At 40.8% G+C, this 26,154-nt stretch overlaps 1 protein-coding gene across 8 annotated transcripts in view; it reads right to left on the bottom strand.

Moving 5' to 3' along the window:
* MYO5A (myosin VA) overlaps nucleotides 1–26,154 on the bottom strand; it is a 213,266-nt gene that overhangs the window by 35,931 nt on the left and 151,181 nt on the right. For 5 of the 8 annotated variants that reach the window (XM_008268989.5, XM_008268986.5, XM_089310351.1 and 2 more), the window contains 7 exons: nucleotides 23,608–23,756; nucleotides 18,941–19,054; nucleotides 11,025–11,168; nucleotides 10,711–10,764; nucleotides 9,358–9,585; nucleotides 3,674–3,774; nucleotides 381–461 (listed from right to left, as the gene is read on the bottom strand). In XM_008268989.5, coding sequence (XP_008267211.4) covers nucleotides 381–461; nucleotides 3,674–3,774; nucleotides 9,358–9,585; nucleotides 10,711–10,764; nucleotides 11,025–11,168; nucleotides 18,941–19,054; nucleotides 23,608–23,756 — 871 coding nt within the window. The remainder of the gene's footprint in view (nucleotides 1–380; nucleotides 462–3,673; nucleotides 3,775–9,357; nucleotides 9,586–10,710; nucleotides 10,765–11,024; nucleotides 11,169–18,940; nucleotides 19,055–23,607; nucleotides 23,757–26,154) is intronic. The other 3 variants (XM_008268991.5, XM_051822368.3, XM_089310354.1) reach the window with 1 other exon arrangement.

The following is a 26,154-nucleotide window of genomic DNA, read 5'->3' on the forward strand; positions in this document are numbered from 1 at the left end:
ACTGGATATTTATAACATCATCTGCAGGCCATTCAAAATTAACTTAAAAATTAGCCTGCTACAGACTTATTGAATTTCTAGTCTTGCCTACAGTTGCCTTGGCAGAGCCACACCAAAAGACTTCCTGGGCCTTTATGACCTGCAGGTCCGACGTTCCCCACCCCTGACTTAAGAAGGACAGCTCTTGCACCATCAAACAATTTCTCTGTTCAGTGCAGAAGGTTTTTAAGGTACTTGGCTCAATATGCTAAGTTTTACTGTACCTAATTTACCCAGGAAGGCAATTAATGAACAAAAATGCAGGAGTTAAAGTCAAGAAGCCACTGTTAGCAAGAAAAACCACAAATTAACAACATTCCATTTGAGGAGACAAATATAACCTGTTGGCTTGTTTTAACCCTTCATAAACCAGCCACAGCTCTCCATCCTCATTCAACTCATGGAAATCCATAGCAGACGATCTTCCATGCAAAAGGAACAACAATGCAAAACACAAAGGGATACAGGATGGTGATGAGATGGTGACAGTCAGGCAGCACATGGTATTTTAATATCTTATTCAATGAGTAAGATTGTTTTTATTAATTACAGATGACTTTAAGACTTTACCATAAAAATGATTTTTGTAATATTACAAGTAAATGGGTAGAAATAAAAAAAACAAAACAAAAAACCAACCCCCCCCAACACACCATATCTACTTTTCCTACAAAAATAAGAAAGGACTGAAGAGGTGTTTTATTGATTTATTCAGCTAGCAGAATGATCTTACATATCAGGAATTAGATTAGTGGCTATCCATGATACATACACAATGACTATTTCAGATATTGTCTTCTTATGACAACCTTTACAACATATATTAAATTATGCTTTAAGTCTTCTGGGTAGGAACCTGTTTTAGCTTAATAAAATCTGATATCCCCTTTAAAAGCTTGTGGCTCAAATTCTTATACAAGTAACACATGGGGCCGGTGCTGTGCCTGTAATAGGCTAAGCTTTTCCCTGTGGCACCAACATTCAACGTGGGCGCCGGTTCTAGTCCTGACTGCTCCTTTTCTGTTCCAACTCTCTGTGATGGCCTGGGAAAGCAGCAGAAGATGGCCCAAATGCTTCGGCCCCTCACCTGTGTGAGAAACCCAGGAGAAGCTCCTGGTATCGGATTGGCTCAGCTCTGGCCATTGCAGCCATTTGGGGAATGAACCAGCAGATGGAAGATCTTTCTCTCTGTCTCTCCCTCTCTCTGTCTGTAACTCTACCTCTCAAATAAATAAATAAAATCTTAAAAACAAGAAATAACATAAATAAAAAAATGCCCAAAGCTCTCAGCTTTTATGACATTATTTAAAAAATTTTTCTGTGTCAAAAATTAACTTAAAGGGGCAAGTGTTCACTTTAGTGGTTAAGACACCAGTTAAGACTGCCGAGTTCCATACCAGAGTATCTGGATTCGATACGCAGCTCTAGCTTCTAACTCCAACTCCCTGCTAAAGCAAACCCTTAGGGAGGCAGTGGTAATGACTTAAGTAAGTGGGTTCCTACCACCCATGTGGGAGACATGGATTGAATTTTTGGCTTCAGTAAGACCTGGTTCTGGGTATTGCTGGTATTGGGTGAGTGAATCAATAGATGGGAACTCTGTCACTTTCTCTCTTTGTTTCTTAAATAAATAAAAATAATTAATTTTAAGACCTGGATAAGTGGCTTTATGTTATTTTTATATTAAAATATGTTAACTAATAAACTGATGACAAAGTTGGTAATAGGTTTTTTTTTTTTCCACCAAAGGTATAAAAATAATACTTTTTGGAGCATCTGGTAAATGTCAGGACTTGTTCTACAGCTTTTCACTGTGCTGTTTCATTTCATCCTCCCAGTAACCCAATTTCTATCATGTGCCCCATTGCAGAGGAAGATGCAGAGGTTTAGAAGTAAGATGCCTGCAGAGGTTATGTAGCTGGTAAGTAGTACGGCCTAGTGCTGTCTGATTCCAGAGTCCAGTTCTTACGCCAGCTCACTTTTTTTTTTTTTTTGTTTTTTTTACATAGCATATTAAAGGGATTTCCCTTCTATTTTTCTATCTACCATCTCTCCCTTAGAAGCTCACCTATTTGTGTGGCTTCAATCATATTATCATACTCTGATTATTTTAAAATGCATCTCACAGCCCACACATCTCTCTTGACTTCAGACCGATATACAGAACTGCCTAAGAGGTTTCGCTCCTTGGATGCCCTACTGGCTCCTTAAACTCATTCTGTGTAAATCTACTCATCATCCCCAACTAGCACTGTTCCACATCACAGTCCCTCAATTGTAAAATGGCCTTGCCACATCCAGCCAAATATCCATAGCAGGAACCTTCCTTATCCCTTCCCACATACTCAACTCACCACCAGGCTTACTAACCTCATCTTCTAACATATCTTCCAAATTATCCTGTTTTTCTCAATCCCAACAGCCACCAAATAGGCCCGAGTTTCCATAATCAGTCACTGTATTGTGGTAATCACCTCTTAACTGGTATATAAGCTTTCAATAATTGTTCCACTGCAACCTGTTCTCTAATATAGCAGGCAGACTAGCTTCCTAAACATCAACCCTGATCACGTCACTTTACTTAAAACCTTTCAGCGGTTTCCATTGTTCTTGGAATTAAGTTTAAATCCTCTTAGCTGTCTCTCCAGCAGCCTATAGCCTCTGACAGAGTGGGGACTGCCAATTTTTCCAAAATGTGGCACACGGTATGGCATGCAGTGGGCAGGCATGCAAAACAGCTGGTTATTGAAAAGCTGAGTGGATGAAGAGACAGTGTGACACTCATAGAACTCTTTCCACACCCACATTTTCTTAGATATAAATGTATATTTATAACCTGTATTCATAAATTAAAATTTAAGTTTAACCAAATTATTTTAAAAACATTTCTCTACCCTTATCCATAAAGGAAGGTAGGAAATACCTCACTTTCTGCATAGTACTGTTCTTTAGTCTGTGAAGTATTTATGGACACCAATACTGGTATGATGCACTGATAAGACAAGTCTCCATAACGTTTTCCTCTATGATCATCACTGGCCATGTTTTCTCAGAATGGTCTGGTATGCCATCTTTTAAGCTGAGAGTTCATTAGCGCTAAGGCTCTGTTGGGAAGGGAGGTGGTCACAGAGCTGAGGGGAATTCCAAATACAAGCCCTCATGCTTCCATCCTAAAAGCACTGGAACCACTTTAGAGTTACAGGGCCAACGGTGAAGTGATCCCAGATACCTCACTTCTCGTCACACTAAGTTTCAATGAATGAAAGCTACAGTTGCCCCTACAAACCTTCACAAATAACCAGGATGAGTAACAAATAAAAGTGACTATGAGGACAGTCTAAACTGGGTTGATGGTTTTCTTCTCAAGGCAGCTCACCTCAAAGACAAGACACTAAATATACAAAACATTTTCCCTTGATGAAAAGAACATTCTCCCTGATAGCATTCATCAATAACACTGCCTTCTAAATGAGATTTTACCTGAGAATACATTAGAAACCTGGGACTTTCTTCAGCAGTCAGTTGATGACTAATAAAGCATGCATAAACACTTCGGCTTGCTGCATAAAAGGATGGCTGGAAGACTGAAAATCAATACAACTGAACCAAATGCATAAAGGAAGTGTCAACTTACCTATTTGTTTCCTTCAAGCCAATGTAGGCTTGGGCTATTTCACCTTTATCTTTCATTTTTTGTACATCTTCCAAAAGTATTGTGGAATCTGTCATTGTATTCTGAAGGGGAAATGATACATTTCCATATTAAGATTCAATTCAAATGCTTTGAACTATACACAACTTATTTCTTTCCTCCAGTGAGGGGGGTTTATGTGCTCCAGGGCATCACCCTAGTCCTGTGTTAATTGTAGAGGTTAAGACAATGAGGCACTTTTGCTCCCTCTCCTGAGAACCCATTACAAAGGTGATGAGATTCCAGAATACCACTGTCCTGTAAAGGAAATCACTGATGGGCTATACGTGTTTTACACTATGTGAAAAAAATTTATTTATACACACATACATGAGTATACGAGGGTACTTCAAGTTCATTGGAAAATAGAACTAAAAGATAATTATTGGCGCATAGTTATTTTTCACAGCACACTTTCCCATGAGCTTTTTGAGACCCTTTGTATGTCTATAAATGTTTTATATGCACAGATATGTGTTAATATATATACATATATACACAGACTCCATTTAAAGTATATAGTATATAATGTAGAACTTATAACATTAGGAAGATAACAAGGCAAAAATTTAACAGAATACACAAAGCTGTTCTTTTTACTACTTTCTGATCAGTTAGAATGGAACAAACACTCTCAATAAAACACTAAAAATATGACACACAGCTCATTTTTTAAAATTAAATGCTCAGTGCAAAGAAGGTGGTGTTCAGATGATATGCTTCAGCAAAATTAAATTTTGTTCTCACATCTTCAGATATATATAAATGGTAAGAGTTTAGCTTCTTTTAAGTATCTACCATCTGCTGTTATTCAGTGGTTTTTTTCTCCAGTACAGTATAATAGGGAACATAAGCTTCAGAAATAATCTGACAGGTCAGGATTACTAATGATTTTATATAATATGGCCTTTTACACCAACATTCTTACTTTAAGTTTTTCTTTTTGTCTGATCTGATAACCACTGTAATTCAGAATCTTGCTGCTACTCAGATACTCTGCACCTTTCTAGACCAGACACTAAGAATCAATGCTCTACAGCCTTGAAAGAAAAAACGCTTTAGAACCCCATGGCACTTCACTTGTCTGAACTGTATATGTCTCAGGCTCTAGCAACATCTGCTCTAGACTCAGGTCTCCTAGTTCAGTGGACTTAAGAGAATACACTTCAAATATCATGATCTTAGAGACGAGTTCCAGGATAACTTTTATACCAACTATAGGCTTATCAATGTTTGCTCAGATTTCAGTGTGTGTAAGAAACATTCTTTAAAAGAAAAAACCACTTTTCTCCTACTGTCATCCTTTTGTGAGTTTAGAAATGCATTATTCAATAAGGTTAGATATAATCTGATAAACACTATTAATAAAGATTAGGATTAATTACATTTTAAAGATCTTTTCCATAAATACCACATACTCATATAACATTTCTTCAGCTATGATTTCTAACTATTTAAGATGGATTACAAAGAATTCCTTTTATTTCTCTCAAAGGAAAAAAAAACTTTTTCTATTCCATAAAGAATCATACTCAGATTTTTTAAGACCTTTAAGTAGTAACTTTCAAAGACTCAAGTCAATAATCCTCGATGTGTGCTCTGATATCTGAGATCTATTTGGTGTGGTTCTGAACTTCTAGGAAACTGAGTAACTTGATTTAATTCTCTAACCCACTGAAAAGCAAGGCATCCTTAAATGCTCTTGTCCTGGGGAGTATGTGGCAGTTCTTCCCCTATCCTGGCTCCTCAGGCTAGGAAGTGGCAGCCAGGGGATGAGACTGGACTCAGACCAGTGGCATTAGAAGTCCCTCATTCACTCCTCAGTTTTTCTCCCCCAAGTCAGTGACCAGAAGTTCTGAAAGGGTTGCACCATGCAGGAAAATCCCAGCACGACCTGTCAGGCTGCAGGGGGTCAGAGTCGGTACAGGTGGGTGTGCTGTGCTCCTCAGGCCCCGCCTCGCGCATCATGAGCCAATAAAGCCATAGCTGGAAGGTACTAGAGCTCAGCAGCCTCTGCTTTTGAGTGTACTCCAAGTTCAGAGATCCCCCCAACTCCCTGCTTGTGCCTGACTGGCCATAACTATAAAGAGAGTCACAGAACTGATCCAGGATGGAATCTATGACCACCACTGTTTTCCAAAACAGGAAGGAATCAAACAAGAAATTAATCTGTAAATGTCAAAACAGACTTGATAGTTGGAAAGCAGCAACTGTGTATAGTAGGGGATAGTGGTATACTAAAGTTAGGAATAAATAGAAGTATTTACTAAAAATTGGAAGAAATCTTATAATTACCTTGTCATCCTGAAAATCAGAGGCCAGCAAGCACAAAAAAAAAATAAATCTTTAGATCGACAAGTAAATTCTCTCAACGAGTCCCCGTTATAACAGGTAACAGTAAATTTAAAAATCAGCCACAAACTGTTTCTCCTAAAACTAACTCTGTAAATCAATATTCATGGAACTGGCATAAAATGGAGGCTAGCATTTATTTGTGTCATAATAACTCTTATTTCTTAGAAGAAAAAAATGCTTGAAATTCTTTTTTAGTTGTTTTGGTTTCTCTGGTTATGAAATATTTTTGTGTTTATGAGAGAACAACTCTCTTGTTAATGCACATGGGTAAGGTCTTTGTCCCAGGTCTGTGAGAGTTACAGCACTGCCCACTAGCAGTTCCACATGAGCCCTTCCAGAATACTCTGAGGTAGAGCAGAGAAATGAGATTCAGCTGGGCTGGACCATCCCTAACTTACCACTGCCCTGCAAAGGAGTCGTGAGGCCAGTATCTGACTAGAAACAGCCCCAGGGTGTTGGGAAGGTCTCAGTCAGTGTCACGGGCATTTTTCCTGGGAGAGGACTTGACTGCATGTGCAGGCTATGAGCTGGGTGAGCAGAGACCTTTGTTAGACAGGGCCAGCCTGTTGTGGGCAGGTGAGCAGCTGTCCCAAGGGGCATATAGGCTAGGTAAGGCTTCATTTTTCTTTGTGTGTGGTTTTTTTTTTTTTTTTTGACAGGCAGAGTGGATAGTGAGAGAGAAAGGTCTTCCTTTTGCCGTTGGTTCTCCCTCCAATGGCTGCCGTGGCCGGTGCACTGCAGCTGGTGCACCGCGCTGATCCGATGGCAGGAGCCGGGTACTTATCCTGGTCTCCCATGGGGTGCAGGGCCCAAGGACTTGGGCCATCCTCCACTGCACTACCAGGCCACAGCAGAGAGCTGGCCTGGAAGAGGGGCAACCAGGACAGAATCTGGCGCCCCGACCGGGACTAGAACCCGGTGTGCCGGTGCCACGAGGCGGAGGATTAGCCTAGTGAGCCACGGCGCCGGCTTCTTTTCCTTGGTTCTAAAGCTTATTGTGAGACTACATTATATCACATAAATATATACAATGATCTGTAAAAAAATTTTAAAAGGAATATCAATTTGTCCCAAGGGAATCAGAGAGACAAATCTCTTTTTGGACTCTGTGGATGAGCACGCAGAGCCTTGTCTCTGGGCTCAGCCATCATAGCAGCCATGGGAATCAACTGGGGACAGTGAGGCCTCATGGCTAAACCACAGGAGAGAGTCCTTTTCTGGAAGTTTGTCACCTCAGACTCAGTCAATGATTTGTTTTAAAACTACGAAGCCCATGTCTTTACACAACCCCGCCTGTTACAGGACTTTTTGTTCCCCCAAAATGATTGAGTGGGATATCTTGTTTTTGGATTTACTATTTTTCTTCTCATTTCAAGATTCACTTTTTGAAGGGCAGAGTAAAAGAGAGAGAGAGAGAGAGAGAAAGAAACAGATCTTCCATCCACTGGTTCATTCCTCAAACGACCACAACAGCCAGAGCTGAGCCAGGCCAAAGTTAGGAGCCAGGAACTCCATGTGGGTCTCCCATATGGGTGGCAGGAACTCAAGTACTTAAGCCATCATCTTTTGCCTTCCAGGATGTATTGGAAGGGAGCTGGATCAGAAGCAGAATAACTGGGATTCAAACTGGCACTTTGATATGTAATACAAGTATCCCAAGCAGCAGCTAATCGAGTTGCACTACAAAACCTACCCCAGAATTTGCTATTTTTCTGATCATTGTGGATCCCAGGTGTGAGGTGCCTTGACCAAATCCAGTTGTACATGCCAGACACAGAATCTAAACCACACACAGAAATATCATTTCTCGGAGAAGTATACTCAGATTTTCCCAGCATCTAGCTCGTGCTATGTCATGGACATTTTACATGGCATGTGACGCAGCTGGGATACTTGATGGCTACGATTTCTAGAAACTTGGCCACACACACAGGTCAGGCTTTCAAGATGATTATTCAGAATCCCTCTGACAGCAAATGACAAAGAGGCCTATTCTCATTAGCACATGGTACCACTGGGTCTCAAAGTAGCCGAGCACAGGGAAGAACTTCAAGGGGCCATCCTCAGTGTGGAACCCTTTCCCTGGAATCCCCTAACATAGTCACTCTCAATGGGCACAGCTCTCCCTATTAAACCGAACTCCCTAAGTTGAGCAGAGATCATCTCCATATGTTACCTTCCCAATTAAACAGGCTGTTTTCAAGAAATCACTTTTGGCCGGCGCCACGGCTCACTAGGCTAATCCTCCGCCTTGCGGCACCGGCACACCGGGTTCTAGTCCCGATCGGGGCACCGGATTCTGTCCCGGTTGCCCCTCTTCCAGGCCAGCTCTCTGCTGTGGCCAGGGAGTGCAGTGGAGGATGGCCCAAGTCCTTGGGCCCTGCACCCCATGGGAGACCAGGATAAGTACCCGGCTCCTGCCATCGGATCAGCACAGTGCGCCAGACGCAGCGTGCCGGCCGCGGCAGCCATTGGAGGGAGAACCAACGGCAAAGGAAGACCTTTCTCTCTGTCTCTCTCTCTCACTATCCACTCTGCCTGTCAAAAAAGAAAAAAGAAATCACTTTCAAGTTGCATTTAATGCCTCCCCAAGCAAGAAAACTTATGGATTTGTATATTTAACAGAATTTTATTTCAGATGATAATTTACTGTGGCCAGATTACTGCAAAAATATTAATTTTAAAAGTCCTTTGCTCATGAGTGAGAGGTGAAATTTTGAAGGTCATTTAGGATTTCATTGCTTTTTACAATTGGAGTTTACTATTTTTTCAAACTTCAATGAATACTTGGAACAGTGTTAAAAAAAAAAAACAGTGGGATTTAAAAGAAAAGTATGGGGGCCGGCACTGTGGCTCAGGTTAATGCCCTGACCTGAAGTGCCGGCATCCCATATGGGCGCCGGTTCTAGTCCCAGCTGCTCCTCTTCTGATCCAGCTCTCTGCTGTGGCCTGGGAAAGCAGTAGAAGATGACCCAAGTCCTTGGGCCCCTGCACCCACATGCCAGACCTGGAAGAAGTTCCTGGCTCCTGGCTTCGGATCAGCGCAGCTCCGGCCGTTGTGGCCAATTGGGGAGTGAAACAGTGGATGGAAGACCTCTCTCTATGCCTCTCTTCTCTGTGTAACTCTGACTTTCAAAAAAAAAAAAAATCTTTAAGAAAAAGATGAATCCTCAAACAGAGCAAAAATGCTTGTATGTGTTTGCTTCCTTACAAAGGATAAGAAATGGAGGCCAGTCCCCAGATACCCATTTCAACCCTGTGTGTGTGCTTACCTTGGGTTGGATGGCCTCCTTCTGGCTCACCAGCTGAGACCTCAAGATGAGGACTTCCTCCTTTCGGACATCAAGCTCCTCACTCACGGAGGCCAGCTGCTCCATGAGGACACGGTAGGCAGGTGCACCAGGAGCAGTCACCTCTGGGGCGCTTTTCTCACTAAGGGCCTTGCGCAACTCATTTAGCTCATTTTTCAGTTTTTTGTTTTCTGATTCTAGTTCTTGACGCTGTGTGAAGAGATAAAGCAAAGCTCATTGGTGTTATCCTCAGCTTTACATTGGAATGCTAAACTTCCCCCAGGATGGTAGAGGAATTCCATGTGTCTATTTTTGAGTGTGACAGGAGAGGATCCAGAGAGTATCCTGGAGTATTCCTATGTCCATGCCCTTGGTTTATCTCCTCACACTCAATCAGATTTAAAAAAAAAAGCTGGGAAAGAGAGGGGTTCGCACTATGGCACAGTAGATTGAAGTACCAGCCTGCAACACCAGCATCCCATGTAGGCACAGATTCAAGTTCCAGTTGCTCTACTTCTGATGCAGCTCTCTGCTAACAGGCCTGGGAAAGCAGCACAGGATGGCACAAGTGCTTGGGCCCTGCATCCACGTGGGAGACCTGGAAGAAGCTACTGGCTCCTGGCTTCGGATCAGCTCAGCTCAGGCTGTTGTGGCCATTTGGGGAGTGAATCAAAGGATGGAAGATCTCTCTCTCTCTCTCTCTCTCTTTCTCTGTGTGTGTGTGTCTCTCTCTCTCTATAACTCTTTCAAATAAATTTTTAAAAAATCTTTTAAAAAAACATTCTGGCAAAGAAAGTGTGTGTGTGTGCTTCTATCTTCTGGTTCACTCCCCAGATGCCTGCAAACAGCCAATGCCAAGCCAGGCAGAAGCTGGGAGCTAGGTACACAATCCAAGTCTGCCGTGGGGTTGTCAGGGTGTACACTGGTGGGACGCTGGTGTCAGGAGCCACAGCGGGAACTGAGCCCAGGCAATCGGATCTGGGATGCGGTATTTTAACTGCTAGACTAACTGCCTGCTTCCCTGATCCCATTTTTTAAGTGACAGATGTAGTATTCGGACCTAGGCAGGCCAGAGCTCATGCCTTTACTACTGCAGCCTCAAATGGCAGCTACTTCTCTTGTTCTTGTTTGGACTGAAGTGTAGCTTATGTGAAAAACAATTTATAGAAGAAAACAACGCAAGTCAAGAAGTGATGCCTGAAGAAGGTTTAAGCTAGGGACCTCTGATCAAACCTTTAGACCATTAAGGATGTTCTCTGAGAAAAAGAAGAGATTCTGGGCAGGTCTCTTGCCAAAATGAAACAGTTAAAGTCCTGGGCATAAATTTCCCCTTACCTTGAGTGATTCATATTCCAGTTCTGCACCTCTAACTTGTGGTCTTTCTTCTTCCTGGGGAAAATACAAAGTAAGAATTTTGTATTTTAATTGTCTCATTTTTACTTTTAGAATATGTACCTGTTCTACAGGAGGAGAGTTTAGCTCTCACTACTCTAACCAAATGTGCCTTGGCTCAGGTACCTCTGGGCTAAGTTCTTACTAAAGAAGAGGGTTCAGGGAGGGAGCTCCAGCTCCAGCCCTCCGCCCTCAGGTGGGACAGCACCACGCACCACGCACCACGCACCACGCACCACACACCACACACCACATACTTTTGCCTTGCTGCGCAGCATCTGCTCCTCCTTGCGGTCCAGCTCATCCTGCATCACCTGCTTCTCCTGCTCCAGCTCCGTGACTCGCTTCTGGAGCTTGAGAAACAGTGACATGTCCAGAGGCACCTTCTTCTCACTTGGCTCCTAAACCCCAGGAATCACAATGTGGTCAAGACAAGCCAGGACATGTACAAGATAATGAAAAGATTATGAATAGTTCCATAGGAAAACTTACTGAGGAAGAAATATAAACATCCAAAGAATATACAAAACAAATGGTCATTTAGCTAACAATTAAAGAAATGCAAATTAAACAGTGAGGTACTACTTCTCCCTCTTCAGACTGGCAAAGATTGAAAGATGCATAAAGCCCTGTTAGCAACATGTTAGCAACAGGATACTGGTAGAAATACAAAAAGGCTTTTTGAAAGACCGATTTATCTGTATTTTTAAAAATTTAAGTGTGTATACCCTCTAATCCAACAAACCTAAATTTAGGAATTAATTCTATAAAAGCACTCATGTAAACATTCAAAAATATGTGGAAAAAAGATGTGCACCACTGCATTTTTGTAATTGCAAAAATTCGGCAAGAACTTCAATGTTAGGAAATAAGAAAATTGCTTAAATAAATTATAGTATAGACAATCTGTGAAATATAGCTGTTAAAAAACTTAAGCAAATCTACACAAGTATAGATAAATATGTCCCAGATAAAGTACAAAGTGAATGTTACAATCTGTAGGACAGAATATATATTAGGATCTAATTTTTCTTTTAAAAAAGCCACACAAAGATATGTGGCTTTTAAATTCAAACCTAGCATATGCAGACAACAATATGAAGTCCATCAATGATTGCCTAGGTGGATGCAAGGTTCTATAGGAAAGTTTCATCGTTTCCTTTGCACATTTCTTTCCCTGAATTGTTTACAATAAGCATGCACTAGACAGTAATCATGAAAAATGATTCTGGAAAAGGTGAAGAAGTACCAGCTGACATACACTGACATCAGACAGAGAAAACTGAAAACCCAAACTAGACAGCCCTTCAACTGAAGGCTAGCCTAGTGGCATTTGAAGTTTTTCTATTGGTTCCAAAACAGAAGAACTGCTAAGGATAAATAAAGGCATACTGACTGAAACTAATATTTGGAAAGAATTAGCCATCATCATGGTAGTTCACAGAGTGTCTTAACTGTTTTACCCTGTTTACATGAGGTTTTAATTTTTAATGATGTAAGAATAAAAATAAGTGCATCATTAAATTTAATATAAGGAGTATGTGTTGGTAGAGGAGAGGGAGGGAAAGGTAACAATAACACTTAGCTAAATGGTCAAAATATAATTCTTAAATGATTAAAAATTCTCATTTTTCCAATTATTCATAAAATAATGTTTAGTTTTGTTTTATTGATATAAAAGCAAGACAAGCTTTTATAGAAGAATGTAGGAAATAAGGACCAAAAAAGTCACATAACCTCATATCCAGAGAAAAACACCAATTTTTACCCAGCATTTTTCTATGAATCTATAGATTTAAAGAATTGGGAGAATATTTCATTATAATTTTGTCTTTTACACTTAGTGCTGCATTACAGTTGTAACTGTATAGTAATATATCATCATTTAGTTAGCTACTACCTTACTGATGGACATTGAGAATGTTTCTCAATTTTGCTACTGAAATATTACTAAAGTAAATACCTTACTACATAAATATCTAAACATTAACAATTTTAAGTCTGTTACATTTAGGCAAAATACATATTTCTAAATTGAATCCATTTACATTTCTATCAGCCACTACCACATTGCCTGGAACAGCAGACTGTTACAATTAAAAAAAATTAGCTCAGCTTTTGGACCAACAGTGGCATTTTACTATTATTTTAATTTATATTTCTATGACTTCTCATAGGATAGAATGATTTTTCATTTTCAGGAATTTTATATTCATTAGCCACTTTTGGTCTTTTTTGCATTCTGAGTAGTGCCAAGTTCAGTGTTATTCCAAATCTTAAAGCAAAACAAAACAAAAAAGACAAATCAACTATACTAGTAAGTGGGCATTTATAGGCCATCAGGGTTATTTGCCCACAAACTAACTATACCTGGAGTTTTCTTACTGTCTGCTTTGTATGGCTCAATAGCAAGAAAATGGTAAGTATATCACCTTTACCATAAAGTCTATCCTGACCTAGCAGAAAACAGATAATATCTTGCCTCAACATGAAAATACTACATAATTTCATTTACATAAAAATCATTTCTCTGTCCCACAAATACTTACATTTTAGCTTACTTATAATTTATACATTCCATCTTACATATTTTTAATATTTGTTCATTTATTAATGAAGTATATGTTCCTGAATATTAACTATTTAGTCTTTTTTTTATATAATAGAAACCTTCATCCAACAAATGAACGTATATTTCACTCACAGTACCTAAAATGTTAATTAGAAATCATTCCTTTGAGCTTTGAATGGCATCTTAAAAGAAATTCTTTTATTTATTTATTTATTTGACAGATAGAGTTAGACAGTGAGAGAGACAGAGAGATGGGTCTTCCTTCCGTTGGTTCACTCCCCAAATGGCCGATCCGAAGCCAGGAGCCAGGTGCTTCTTCCTGGTCTCCCACGCGGGTGCAGGAGCCCAAAGCCAAAACAATTGGGCCATCCTCCACTGCCCTTCTGGGCCACAGCAGAGAGCTGGACTGGAAGAGGAGCAGACGGGAATAGAACCCAGCACCCATATGGGATGCTGGCGCCACAGGCGGAGGATTAACCAAGTGAGCCATGGCACTGGCCCCAGAAAGTCTCTTATTAAAATGGAATGGGGTAACTTGTTAGAGATCAGATAATGCTCCACACAGAATTACTTGATTGCTAGATAAGAATGAAATTCTATAGATAGGAATATTAAAATAGAAGCGGGAAGAATATAAAATATGACATTTGACAAATGCAAAATGACCTGAAGGATAAAGATTGGCCATCATTTAAGAGTGCTCTCGATGGAGACCATTCTTGTCCCTAATGACACATTTAATTAAAGACCATTTGTCCTCTCTAGACCATGGTGAGGACGATTGCGCCATCTGGCTCAGAGGTGTTTTTGGGGTTTGATTTTGCTTTCCTTCCTTAGTAAGGACATGGTCAGCCAGGGCTTTTCTCACAGTGAAGCTCTGAAGCTGACCTAAAAAAATAATAGCAGTATCTCACCTGAGAAATTCCAGAATTTATTCACAAAATTCCCACTGCAGGCCTGGCAGCCATTCTGGAATATTCCCAACAAGAGCTGAGAAAGGTATAAGACAGGTATGAGGAAGCTCGAGAACAAAAGCTGACCTGGGTATTTAGTCAAAGGCTGTCAGGAAAGGGGCATGACTAAGCAGGGAGAACCAACCCAGGAAAGATGCTGCACGTGTGGGAGGGTTGCCCCGCCAGGCGAGCTGACAGGTGAGCTCCGAATCAGAACTGGCAACAGAGGCACCACCATGACTCAAGAACGATAAATCACAGCCTTGGCAAAGCTAGGGAAACACTGATTCCTTTGTAAAAATCATGGTTTACTGATTTATTTGAGAGGTGATGGGGAGGGGAGCTTGAGGGAGGGAAGAAGAGGGGAAAGGGAGACAGAGAAAGAGAGAAATCCCCCACCTACTGGTTCACTCCCGCTGGGCCAGGCCGAAGCCAGGATCCCAGAACCCAGTCCAGGTCTCCCACATAAGTGAGAGACCCAAGTACTTGAGCCATCACTTGCTGTCTCACAGAGCATGCATTAGCTGGAAACTGGAATCAGGAATACAGCCAAGACTTGAAGTCAGGCCTTCGAACATGGGATGTGGGAGCCCCAAGCAAAGCCTTCACCACTATGCCAAATGCCTACCCCTAATTCCTTTTCTATACCAAATTTTGCTGTTACTACATGATTAAGGTAGGAATTCTGTTCCAAAAATTTATGAAACAGTCATACCTATTTTAACAACAAAAAAATCTTACACAAGAAAGAGTCTATTATTTTCCTGGAAACAGGTTTTTAAAGAGTTATTTGGGAATATCACATTTTAGAAGTTGAAAATTTTCTCCAGGTTTTTGAGGGGTAATTTGTAAACCAGGCCATTACAGAGTAGCTGCAGGAAGCAATCTAAACCTGGAAGTCCTAAGTAATAGAAGTAGAGATTCATAGCCATTCAGTTTTTGCCTGGTACCTCTTTCCTGCCCAACTTCCCTCTGATAATCCATCTCTCTTTTCCTATTATGACTTACTCAGATTTATACCTTCTGATCCTAAACACATCCAGTCAGAACTGAAGAGTGATCCATAGAAAGTTATTTATCACAGCAAGCAACAATATTTATGTATAGAACACTTACTACATGCATAATAGACACTGCTCCACATATTTTCTAGGAAATAACTCATTTAGTCCTGAAAATATTGCTGCAACATAAGGCAGCAGCAGCATCTCTACTTCCTAGTTGAAGAAACTGAGGCACAGAAAGATTGAGGCTAAGGTAATGGACTCTTCTTCTTCGGGAAGAAGAGTTACCATGATAAAGACAGCACTGGTAACCAAATGCAGCCACATTTCAGATGTATGGAGTGAGTCATAAGGGACTGTTCACAGGTATGATTTGATTTGGGTGCATGACCTACTGCTGCTATATCCATGCCCTTGAAGGACAATATACAATACGTCAAGATCTAACATGTGGGGTTCAATCCATACTCCATTATCAAAAGAGGAGAGGAATGCTACTACTCAATGGGCGGGCAGTTGGTATGCTGGTTGAGACTTTACTTGTGATATTTGCCTCCCATATGAGTGTCTGGGTTTAAGTTCTGGGTCCTTGCTTGATTCCTGCTTCCTGCCCATCCTGGGAAACAGCAGGTGATGGCTTGATTAGTTGAGTTCATGTAACACACAAGGGAGGCCTGGATTTGAGTTCCTGGCTCAATGCTTCAATCTGACCCAGACCTCATTATTATGGGCACTTGGGGAGTAAAGTAGCAGATGGGAGAAATCTGTGTCTTTCTCCTTGTCTCTCTCAAATAAATAAAATTAATTTAAAAATATCCCACTCTGGAAGCTGGCACCATGGCACATTAGGTTAATCCTTTGTCTGCGGCACCGGCATCCCATATGGGTGCCGGTTCTGGTCCCGGTTGCTCCTCTTCCAGTCTGGTTCTCTGCTGTGGCCTGGGAAAGCAGCAGGGGATGGCCAAAGTGCTTGGGCACCTGCATCGGCATGGGAGACCAGGAAGAAGCACCTGGCTCCTGGCTCCTGATCAGTTCAGATCTGGCCGTTGTGGCCATTTGGGTTGGAAGGAAGACCTTTCTCTCTGCCTCTCTCTCACTGTCTGTAATTCTGTCAAATAAATAAATAAAATCTTTAAAAAAAAAAATCCCACTCTGTTAATTTGAGATAATTTCAGCAGAAAACAGATGAGAATTAGAAACAAAAAGATTATTCTCCAAGTCTGTAAGAATCTGAAGAAAACTTGAAAGAGATGTTCACAAATGTCATTACTAGTAAAAATTAGGTAAAGTCATAAGATTATTTTTTTAGTTTAAAGATGTGATGACCTCAGTCAAAACTATCAATGAGAGATTTCTTTGCCCTGTGTTTATTACAGAATAATTCTTAGTTTATATCTCTTTTTCGTACAGTTTGTAAATGTACATCCCTCCAGTTACTGGAAACTACTTCACAAAGACCAACAGGATGCAATCCTAAGGTTTTCATATCGAAGTCCTAATTTTGAAATAGACAATGTCTAACTTTGTGGTAATCGCCAAAGCTGACCACCAATGATTCCTCCCAATACACATGCCTTTCCTCACATCTATTCTCCTTCCCTGAATCTGGCTGGCACTGTCACTTGCTTTGACCATAAAGTGGCAGAACTGACAGCCAGTTCTTGGCCTAGCTCTAAGAGGCTTGGCATGATTTACACTCCCAGACACACTCACCTGCTGCTGAGGAGATAAGTCTTGTATACATGATTGTAACTATACAATATTTCTACCATAAGACAATTTTCCTCAAAATTAATAGACTGAGTAGGCAGAAACTTCTCTTAAGTAAAACTAAGACAAGAAATATAACAATCACTCAGTGTTCTTCATCTGTTCTGCCAGAAGCAGTCTATTTCTAATGTGGCCATTTTCAAAAAATAGAATATAAAAATGGAACAGCCTGTGTCTGAATTACCTATCACTAAAACTAATATCATACTCATAAAGATCTGAGAACTAGATGGGAATAAGCTAAAGTTAACTGTACTTTCTGAACAGGTCTTCAAAGAAGGAGGTACCTTTCTCTGAAGGGAGGAGAGAACCTCCACTTTGACTATGACCTTGTCTAAACAAGATAAGAGTCGGAGAACTCAAAAGGCTTCCATAGCCTTGGAAACTCATGACTGGAGCATAGGGAGATTACTAATGCCATAAACAGGAGTGGCAATTTGTAAAGTCAACAACAGGAGTCACTGTGCGCTTACTCCTCATGTAGGATCTCTGTCCTTAATGTGCTGTACATTGAGATTTAATGCTATAACGAGTACTCAAACAGTATATTTCACTTTGTGTTTCTATGTGGGTGCAAACTGTTGAAATCTTTACTTAATGTATACTAAACTGATCTTCTGTATATATAGAAAGTTGAAAATGAATCTTGATATGAATGGAAGGGGAGAGAGAGCGGGAAAAGGGAGGGTTGCGGGTGGAAGTCATCGGGGCGGGGAGCGGGATGCCAATGTAGTCCATAAGCTGTACTTTGGAAATCTATATTCATTAAATAAAAGTTAAAAAAAAAAACCAAAAAACAAAAAACTGTACTTTCTTGTGTGTATGTGTGTGTGTGTGTATGCACACGTATTTTTTTTTTTTTTGTACTTTAAGAGTTACAGTAATATCTAATTTTGGTCTCATGCCATGTGGGGAGCAACTGGGAGCAACTCGGACTAGACTAAGTTACTGGAATTAAGACTTATTCTATGCATCTGCTTTCCCACAATATGGCGCTGAGAAGGGAAACAGCTTCTACACAGCTGCCTCCAGTTCAACCAATAAACTGTGGGACCTGCTCCTGATTGGAGGAGAGCAGCGTACTCGGCGTGTGGGTAGCAGAGTTGGGATTGGTGGAAGAGGACTATAAAGGAGGAGAGAGACGGCATGCACCAGGAACATCTAAGGGGAACACCTGTGCAGCCCCCGAGAGAGCTGGCCTGCGGTGTGCCACTCCCCCGCGGAAGTGGGGAATGTGGCAGGGGGAACCGCCCTTCCACGGAGGTGGAGGGACGGTAGCCAACCCGGGAAGAACCAGCAGCAAACCCGGGGAGGGCCGAGCAGACGAAAGAACAGCACAGGGTCCTGTGTCGTTCCTCCACGAAGACGGGGAGCGACAATGCCATATAACACAAAATGTTAAAGCAGATTTCTGAACTATTTTCCATGTATTTTTATAGAAAAAAATTACATTGGTAAAAACTGACATGAAACTGAGACAGCAGCTCTGCTAAACTCTTAGGCACCAAGTATTTATAATATTCAAGGACAAAGGACTTAACTTTTTAAATGATTTGCCTCAGTCTGAAATAAATTCCTGATAGACTATATTTTCAATACACTGAGTATGTTAAGGCATAGAAAGAAAACTACAAGGAAAATCTCATAATCAAATTTACATTAAAATACAATTAAAATGTATATTGATAAAATATATGCAATAATTATGCATATGCACAGCTCATTAGACAGCCATAAGTCACTTAGAAGAACAAAGAAACACAATAAACAAATGCTGTGTTTATGGGAAATTAGACTACTCTGCAATGGAAATGTACCCTTTTAGCAACAGCAGAGTTACATCCTACTTGTAGTGATATATGTCTAACATGTACCTCTGTCCGCAATGGGATGTCTTCAGTTTCTGCAATTTCAGAGCTAAATGTATATTCAGACTCATTGCTGCTGTGGGTAGAGTCTGTTCTCTTGTGTCCAGGCTTAGGCACATTCTGCAAGGCAAATAACCCAGGTAGAATTAATACAACATAATCAAACTAGGTACAGCTAAGGCAGTGCCCATCTTGACTTGGTTGTAATCCCCACCCTGAAACCTACTGTACTGATGCCCAAATGATCTGCTCCATGTTGTCTTGACCAAATTGCCACAAAAGGGCCACCTCCTCAATGCAACAGCAACATGCACCTAGCATGGGATAGCAGGGACAGCTGAAAAGTCAAATGCCCAAATGAAAACCACCTGGCATTTTCAGCAGAGTCCCCTTTAGGTTTTTAGTTCTGAGGAGTAAAGCACATCTATTATGTCTCAGCACCCAAGCAGTGGCTTTAATGTTGCTATCAAATAACACCTGTGTGAACCCTCATCCTCTGCCCTATTTTAAAAACCATTTGTGCCCAATCACTATGTAGTGAAATTATGATGCATGTCATTCGATGTATTTTATGAACTTTTGGGTAACTATAATTTCTGTAGCTTTTATGCATGAACTAAATCTATGGAGTGAACAGTGTGGAAGGACAGGTAGTAAAGGGGAGTTAAGAAAGCTGTAAGAATCCTATGAAGACCCCTGGGTTATTAATTCAGGGCATTCATGAAATCAGTGTTCAGAAAGTTCATGGGGAATAGGTAAGTTAGGCAATTACAGCCCCTTTTGTTCTGTAGCTGAAAGGTCAGAAAATAATTTGAAGGAAGAAGGAAGAGAAAGGCTGAGTTTGTGTCCCTCACTCCTAGGGTGCCCCTAGAAGAAGAGGTGCCTCATGATCCTGTCAGGGCATCTCACAGGGTTCCGGAGCCTGAGAGCGTCAGAAAGGTCTCATTCCCAACTATCAGCTTCCTTTACCTCTTCCCTAGCTGCTAAAAAGAGCTAGAAGCCACAAAGAGCTTCTTTGCCTGTTTCTTTGCTACATTCACGTTTATAGAGTGAAGACTCACTCAGGGTCAGCTAAAAATCTCTCAGTTCAGTTCAACCTGTACTCCAATATCTAGGGATTCCTCCTGGCCCCAAATCCCAAAACTTCTGAAACTATCCAGAAGCAGGGTTGTACACTAAAGGGAGAAATCACCATATGAAAAGTCAAAGATACCCACCCAGATTTCCTCCACAGGCTTTTGTATTAAAGTTCTCACCACGTTTACAGTTGTATTGGGATGGAGTTTATTTAATACACCGGATACTTCATTAGAAACAGGTCCACATAAACACTAGCTCAAAGATTTTTAATATGCTTATTAAAAATGAGATTCCTATTTTTCCATGTGCATTTATTATGAAACAATGACTACCACAAGGTATGAATTGAAGCAAAACTGCTATTTGCTACTTAATGTAACTTTTGGATATAGGGTGATGCTTAAGGTCTGAACCAGTAGGCATCTCAGCTCTGCCACTCGTCCTTACCCAGCTCCTGGCCTCAGTTTCACCAATGGCAAGAAAGGTATAAAATACGCAACTTCTCAAGTTTATGTGAGGATTAAAAAGAGTGTGCAAGTAAAGTTTAGTATAGTGTCTGGAATATAACAAGCACTCATTTAATGTCAAATGCTGCTGCTGTAACTCTTAGGACCCTGGAATAACTCAATCACTTCCTTCTTGATCATCTTTCAGTTTTCCAGAATTTTAGGATTCTGCTTCCCTGCTCATGTTATTCAATTACAAGAATAGTTATTTGACGCAATCACCATGTTTTCCCTCAAGATCGGCATTTCACTGTCTGTATTCTGCTCCTTATCTGTATTTCTCCCATGATTCCTTATTTTCTATAGACTGTTTTATCTTCTTGTGAAGACTAATGGCCCCACTGTTGACATGCTGAATTCTTTCCTCACTCTGGAATTAATTTGTCTTTAAACACTTCACAAGTCTGGATTTCCTTGCCTCATTATCCTTCCAAGGTTGGCTTGAAGCATCTTAACTCCTGATCAGTCTCTTCCTCATAGCTTCTGCCCCTCTCCATACTCCCTGTACAGCTGTATGCTTTGGAGAAAAAAACTACAATACCTCTTATACTATGATCAATATCTCCAGATCCTGCTACTTGGTGACAGTATTAAATCACCAGTGGTCTTTGTTCCATTCATGGTCATATAGATTCCCTCAGATTGTGGGAAGCCCCTGTTGCAGTCTATCAGTTCCTCTCCCTAGAGTTTCCTCCATTCATTTGAAGAGTCTACTACAAAATGCCTTATTAACTCTGGTCTTCAACAGACACAGTTCCATTTGCAGAACAGGGTTAAAGAAATATTGGCCAAATACCTGTTAGCTGTAAAGTTCTATTAAATATTAAAATAATATATTGCTGTTAATATTTTAAAGTTATCCTAAATTAAAAATATTAAAAATTTAAAAACATTTAAACTTAAATTTAAAATATTTAAGAATATTTTTAGTTGTCCCAAATTGTAAAATCAAACATTTTTTTTTTCTTTTCTTTTCTTTTTTTTTTTTTTTTTTTTGACAGGCAGAGTGGACAGTGAGAGAGAGACAGAGAGAAAGGTCTTCCCTTGCCGTTGGTTCACCCTCCAATGGCCGCCGCGGCCGGCGCACCACACTGATCCAATGGCAGGAGCCAGGTACTTATCCTGGTATCCCATAGGGTGCAGGGCCCAAGGACTTGGGCCATCCTCCACTGCACTCCCTGGCCACAGCAGAGAGCTGGCCTGGAAGAGGGGCAACCGGGACAGAATCCAGCACCCCGACCAGGACTAGAACCTGGTGTGCCGGCACCGCAAGGCGGAGGATTAGCCTAGTGAGCCGCGGCGCCGGCCCAACATTTTATTTTCAGTAAATACTCTCAGCAAAGAGTATGATCTGATTGCATCTGGAGTTTCCTCATTGGGAAATGAGGCCTATTGAAGGGCTGAGTAGGAAGCAAGCCATCTCTGATCTTCCTTCCTCTATTATTTTCCCTTTTTCCTTCCTCTGAGCAATTTGTGACCCAAGAGGAATGACAGTGAGTCACAGGCACACAATGGAGAACACGAAGGGTTGAGAAATAAAAAATCAAGCAGCTAATTGATCCCCAGAGCACTGCTGGGAACTGAGTGGACAGCAGGCAAGACGCTGTTTAGCAGGAAGGAGCAGTCGGTTCTGGCTGCTGGAGGAGGGCCATCACTACAGGGTCTTTTCTGGAGAGATGGCCACCTTGTAACTTCACAGATGTCTCTGGCATATGCTCCCAAAGTGACATAAACACCTCATATGCTTATCTCATCTTATTTTCTGAGATTCACAAGGTATACACTCTTAAAGAATTCAAGACATTCTGCAAAAAAAACTGTTTCTGCTTAACTTGGTAAATTACCACATTTATTAGACCTCAAAATCATTTATTTTTCAATTTTACTAATTAACATCCCAGGTGACTAGTTGTCTAAGAAACTTTCAGTGGGATAAAAGCCTAGTTCTTAGCATAACTGAAACAGGTAAACTGTAACTGTTGGCCTGGTTATCTAGTAAATACAGTGAGTAAAAACACAGTGCAGAATGGACCTCTGGGTAAGGAATGTTGAAGGAGAGGAAAATGACTCTAGAGATAGCTGAGAAGGACAGAATGTGAAAGAGGAAAGGTTTCCCGGGGGGCCACGTGGAGCCTGGAGAGCAAGGAAGACAAGGCTCAACAGGGTCCTTCAGATTGGTTACTTATGGGTATACTGGTGACCTGCTCCTATTCTGGATTCTTCTTTGTCACAAATAAATCAAAGTAGAGCAATGAGATTTGAAATAATGGCCCAATGTGGGATTTTTATTAGCTTTTTAACCTCTTTGAACTAGATTTTCTTATCTGCAAGGTGATGGGAACATTTCTTTTTGTGTTACATAATCTTTTTTGACTTTTTAAGCATCACATTCTAAAGAATTTTGTCAGCAGATCTAGAGAAAAGCAAAATTCGAAGCAAATACTACCCCCACAGATATGATATTATCTTGCTTTTTATAAGAGAGATTTCAGAACATTTCTGGCCATTTGTAGCATCTGGTACCTTTAAGGCTGATAGCTGTAGGGAACCAGAGAGCTAGGGAACTTTGTTTCCTGAGAGCAGGACAAGTAGATCAGGGAGAGGGTGCAGAACTATTTCAAGTACAAAAAGAGACACTGGCAAATGCAGAATAGTTCTTGAAATAGATAAGATCATTTGTTACAGAGGCTGGATTTTATTATTCCAGGAATATATCTTTGAAAATATAATAAAACCCAGGGGAGAAAATATTCAATTATATAAATATTTGCTTTATATGCAAATTTTACAGAAGCCATTCAGCATATAAAATCCTGCTGTATTGACATTATTCTATTTTGTAGTCCAGTCATCAGTGTTTTACTTCACTGAGGTACTTATGAATAAAGTTATATGATTTCTGAGATTTACTTTATGATAATCCTATCCACTGGATGGGGTGGATGAGGAGCAGGAATGGGAGGGGCAGCCATGTTAACCATTTTGGAAATGGGTAATGGGTACATGGAGTATGTGAAAGTTCATTTGACTGTTATTTTCATTTTTGTATATGCTTAAAATTTTTCATTTATTTAAAGCGATCCTCACCACCATCAGGGTCATCTCCTCCTTCAGATCATCATATCTTTCTTCCAGGCGACTGAATTCATTCAGAAGGTTCTGATATCTCAACCTTTCATCATTAAGATCAAGTTCCAGTTGTTTTGTTTCTTCTACTAACTTTTTCTCCATAGTTTCTGAAAGAAAAAATAGGAATATGCATACCAAAGATGGTTCCATAGAGTTCAAGAGTGTAAATAGTTACACTGACTGTGTCTATGAGATTTTACTTTTAGCACCACTCTGATCTATGCAGTCTTTTAATGAATGCAGGCAACGATAAAATATGACCAGAGTCAAGTGTTTAGCTTAGCAGTTCAGATTCTCGCTAAGATGCTCATATTCCATACTAGAGTGCCTGGGTTTGATACTTAGATTCTGTGCCTGATTCCAGCTTCCTGATAATGCAGACTGTGGGAAGCAGGAGTGATGACTCAAGTTATTGGGTTTCTACCACTCACATGGGAGACCTAGCTTAAGTTCCGGGTTCCTGGGGCCATTTGGGGCATTAAGGGAATGAACTGGTAGATGGGAGCCCCTCCTGTCTCTCTGCTTCTTAAATAAAATAAAAAAAAATTTAAATGACCAAAAAATGAAATAATTTATGATTAAAAACAATAATCATCTACTGAGTTCTTCCATGTATTACAGCTTTAATCCCACTAGTTTATACACTGGTACAGCATATCCTCGGTAAACTTCCACTAGTTACCATCTTGTAACTAAACTCTAATGTTTTTTACTCTAATGGTAGTGTATTTTAGGCTATTCACCAAATTCTTTTGCCCAAATCAGTGTACTCACTCAAAAAGTCATAACTATTTCTCAGAGGTATACTGACTTCAGAGGACTCAGCTGTCCTGCTTTACACAGTCTCTCTCTGCTCCTCTCCTAAGATCTGTGGTTCTGTCTTTTAATTTTCCAGCACTGCAAACTCCCCCTAACTTAACCTGATAAAACCTTCAGGCCTAGACATCTGTGTGTTGGCTTCTTCTAGGTCATCTTCCTATATGCTACTGGAGGAACCTGACTTTGCATTGATCCACCTCATTCTGCCCTTCCTGTTACCAGTAGCTTGTACTTGCCTAGCCCACAGTCTGCATACTGGAGATTAGCACCTGACGGCAGATTTTAAAAATCATGTCTCATTTTAACTCAGTGAACCAACCAGTCACATTTATAATATTAAGCTTTCTACCACCATTTTAACCCTGACATCTTGAGGCTAAATTTTAATCTGTTCCACTCGCTTCTACTGCAGCTCCCTTTCTTTGTTGGTCAGCTGTATGAGGCCAGGGCTGCAAACTGGCAGAACTCCCCTCTAGTGGCCACCACAGTGCTTCTCTAGAGTAGGGCTTCATAATACATAAATAAATGAATAACAGAATTCCTTCTCTCTAAACCATTCTATATATTGCCTTTAATTCTCACCAGTTTGCAGGAGCTGCTCTAACGCTACCAACAAATCTCCCTTGGCAAATGCATTGTTATTTCTTTGTTGTTAGAGGTCAACTTCAAGTAATATTAAAATTTTCCCAAAAGTAGTCTCGTCATTCTGGATCCTTCCATTGCATTTTATATACCTACAGCCTTCTTTCCTTATCTCTAGTGACCCTGTTTTCTCCTCCCCTCTTTTAATTTCCTTTGCTGGCTTCTTTCCGTCATCTTATTCCTTAGTCGTTAAGGAAAGGGGCAGTGTAGGGAAAAGCACAGAGCATTCTGTTCCCAGTCCTAATGAGTACCTGTAGGCTCATTTCTTATTTTCTAATTGTTGGTCTGGATCTGCTTTCAGAACACCTGCATCTTGAGATCTTGACACCCAATACAACACTTGAGATGGTTAACTTCAGGTGTGGATTTGGACTGGATTCAGGGATACCTAGATAGCTGGTTAAAGCATCATTGGGTATGTCTGCAAGGGTGTTTCTGAAGGAGAATGGCATTGAGTTTAAGGACTGAGAAGGGAAGATCTACCCACAACATAGGTGGGCACCATCCAGTTGGTTGGGGTCTTGCTGGTACAAAAAGGTGGAGGAATGGTGTATTCTTGTTCCCTGTGGAGTAGGAATACCCTTTTGACATGGGAACATCAGAACTCCAGTCTCTGGTTTTTGGAATCTGGAACTCCCACCTGTGGCTCACCTGGGCTCTCAGACCTTTGGCCTCACTTTTTTTTTTTTTTTTTTTTTTTTTAAGATTTATTGATTTCTTTGAAAGTCAGAGTTACACAGAGAGAGGAGAGGCAGAGAGAGAGAGAGAGAGAGAGTCTTCCATCCGATGGTTCGCTCCCCAATTGGCCACAACAGCTGGAGCTGTGCCGATCCGAAGCCAGGAGTCAGGAGCTTCCTCCAGGTCTCCCAAGTGGGTGCAAGGGCCCAAGGACTTGGGTCATCTTTCACTGCTTTCTCAGGCCATAGCAGAGAGCTAGATCGGAAGAGAAGCAGCTGGGACTAGAATGGGTGCCCATATGGGAGGACAGCGCTTCAGGTCAGGGCGTTAACCTGCTGAGCCACAGTGCCGGCCCCCTGGCCTCAC

This window comes from Oryctolagus cuniculus, chromosome 12 (assembly GCF_051225735.1).
Source record: "Oryctolagus cuniculus isolate XC-2025 breed Fujian yellow rabbit chromosome 12, ASM5122573v1, whole genome shotgun sequence".
NCBI classification, from domain to species: Eukaryota; Metazoa; Chordata; class Mammalia; order Lagomorpha; family Leporidae; genus Oryctolagus; species Oryctolagus cuniculus.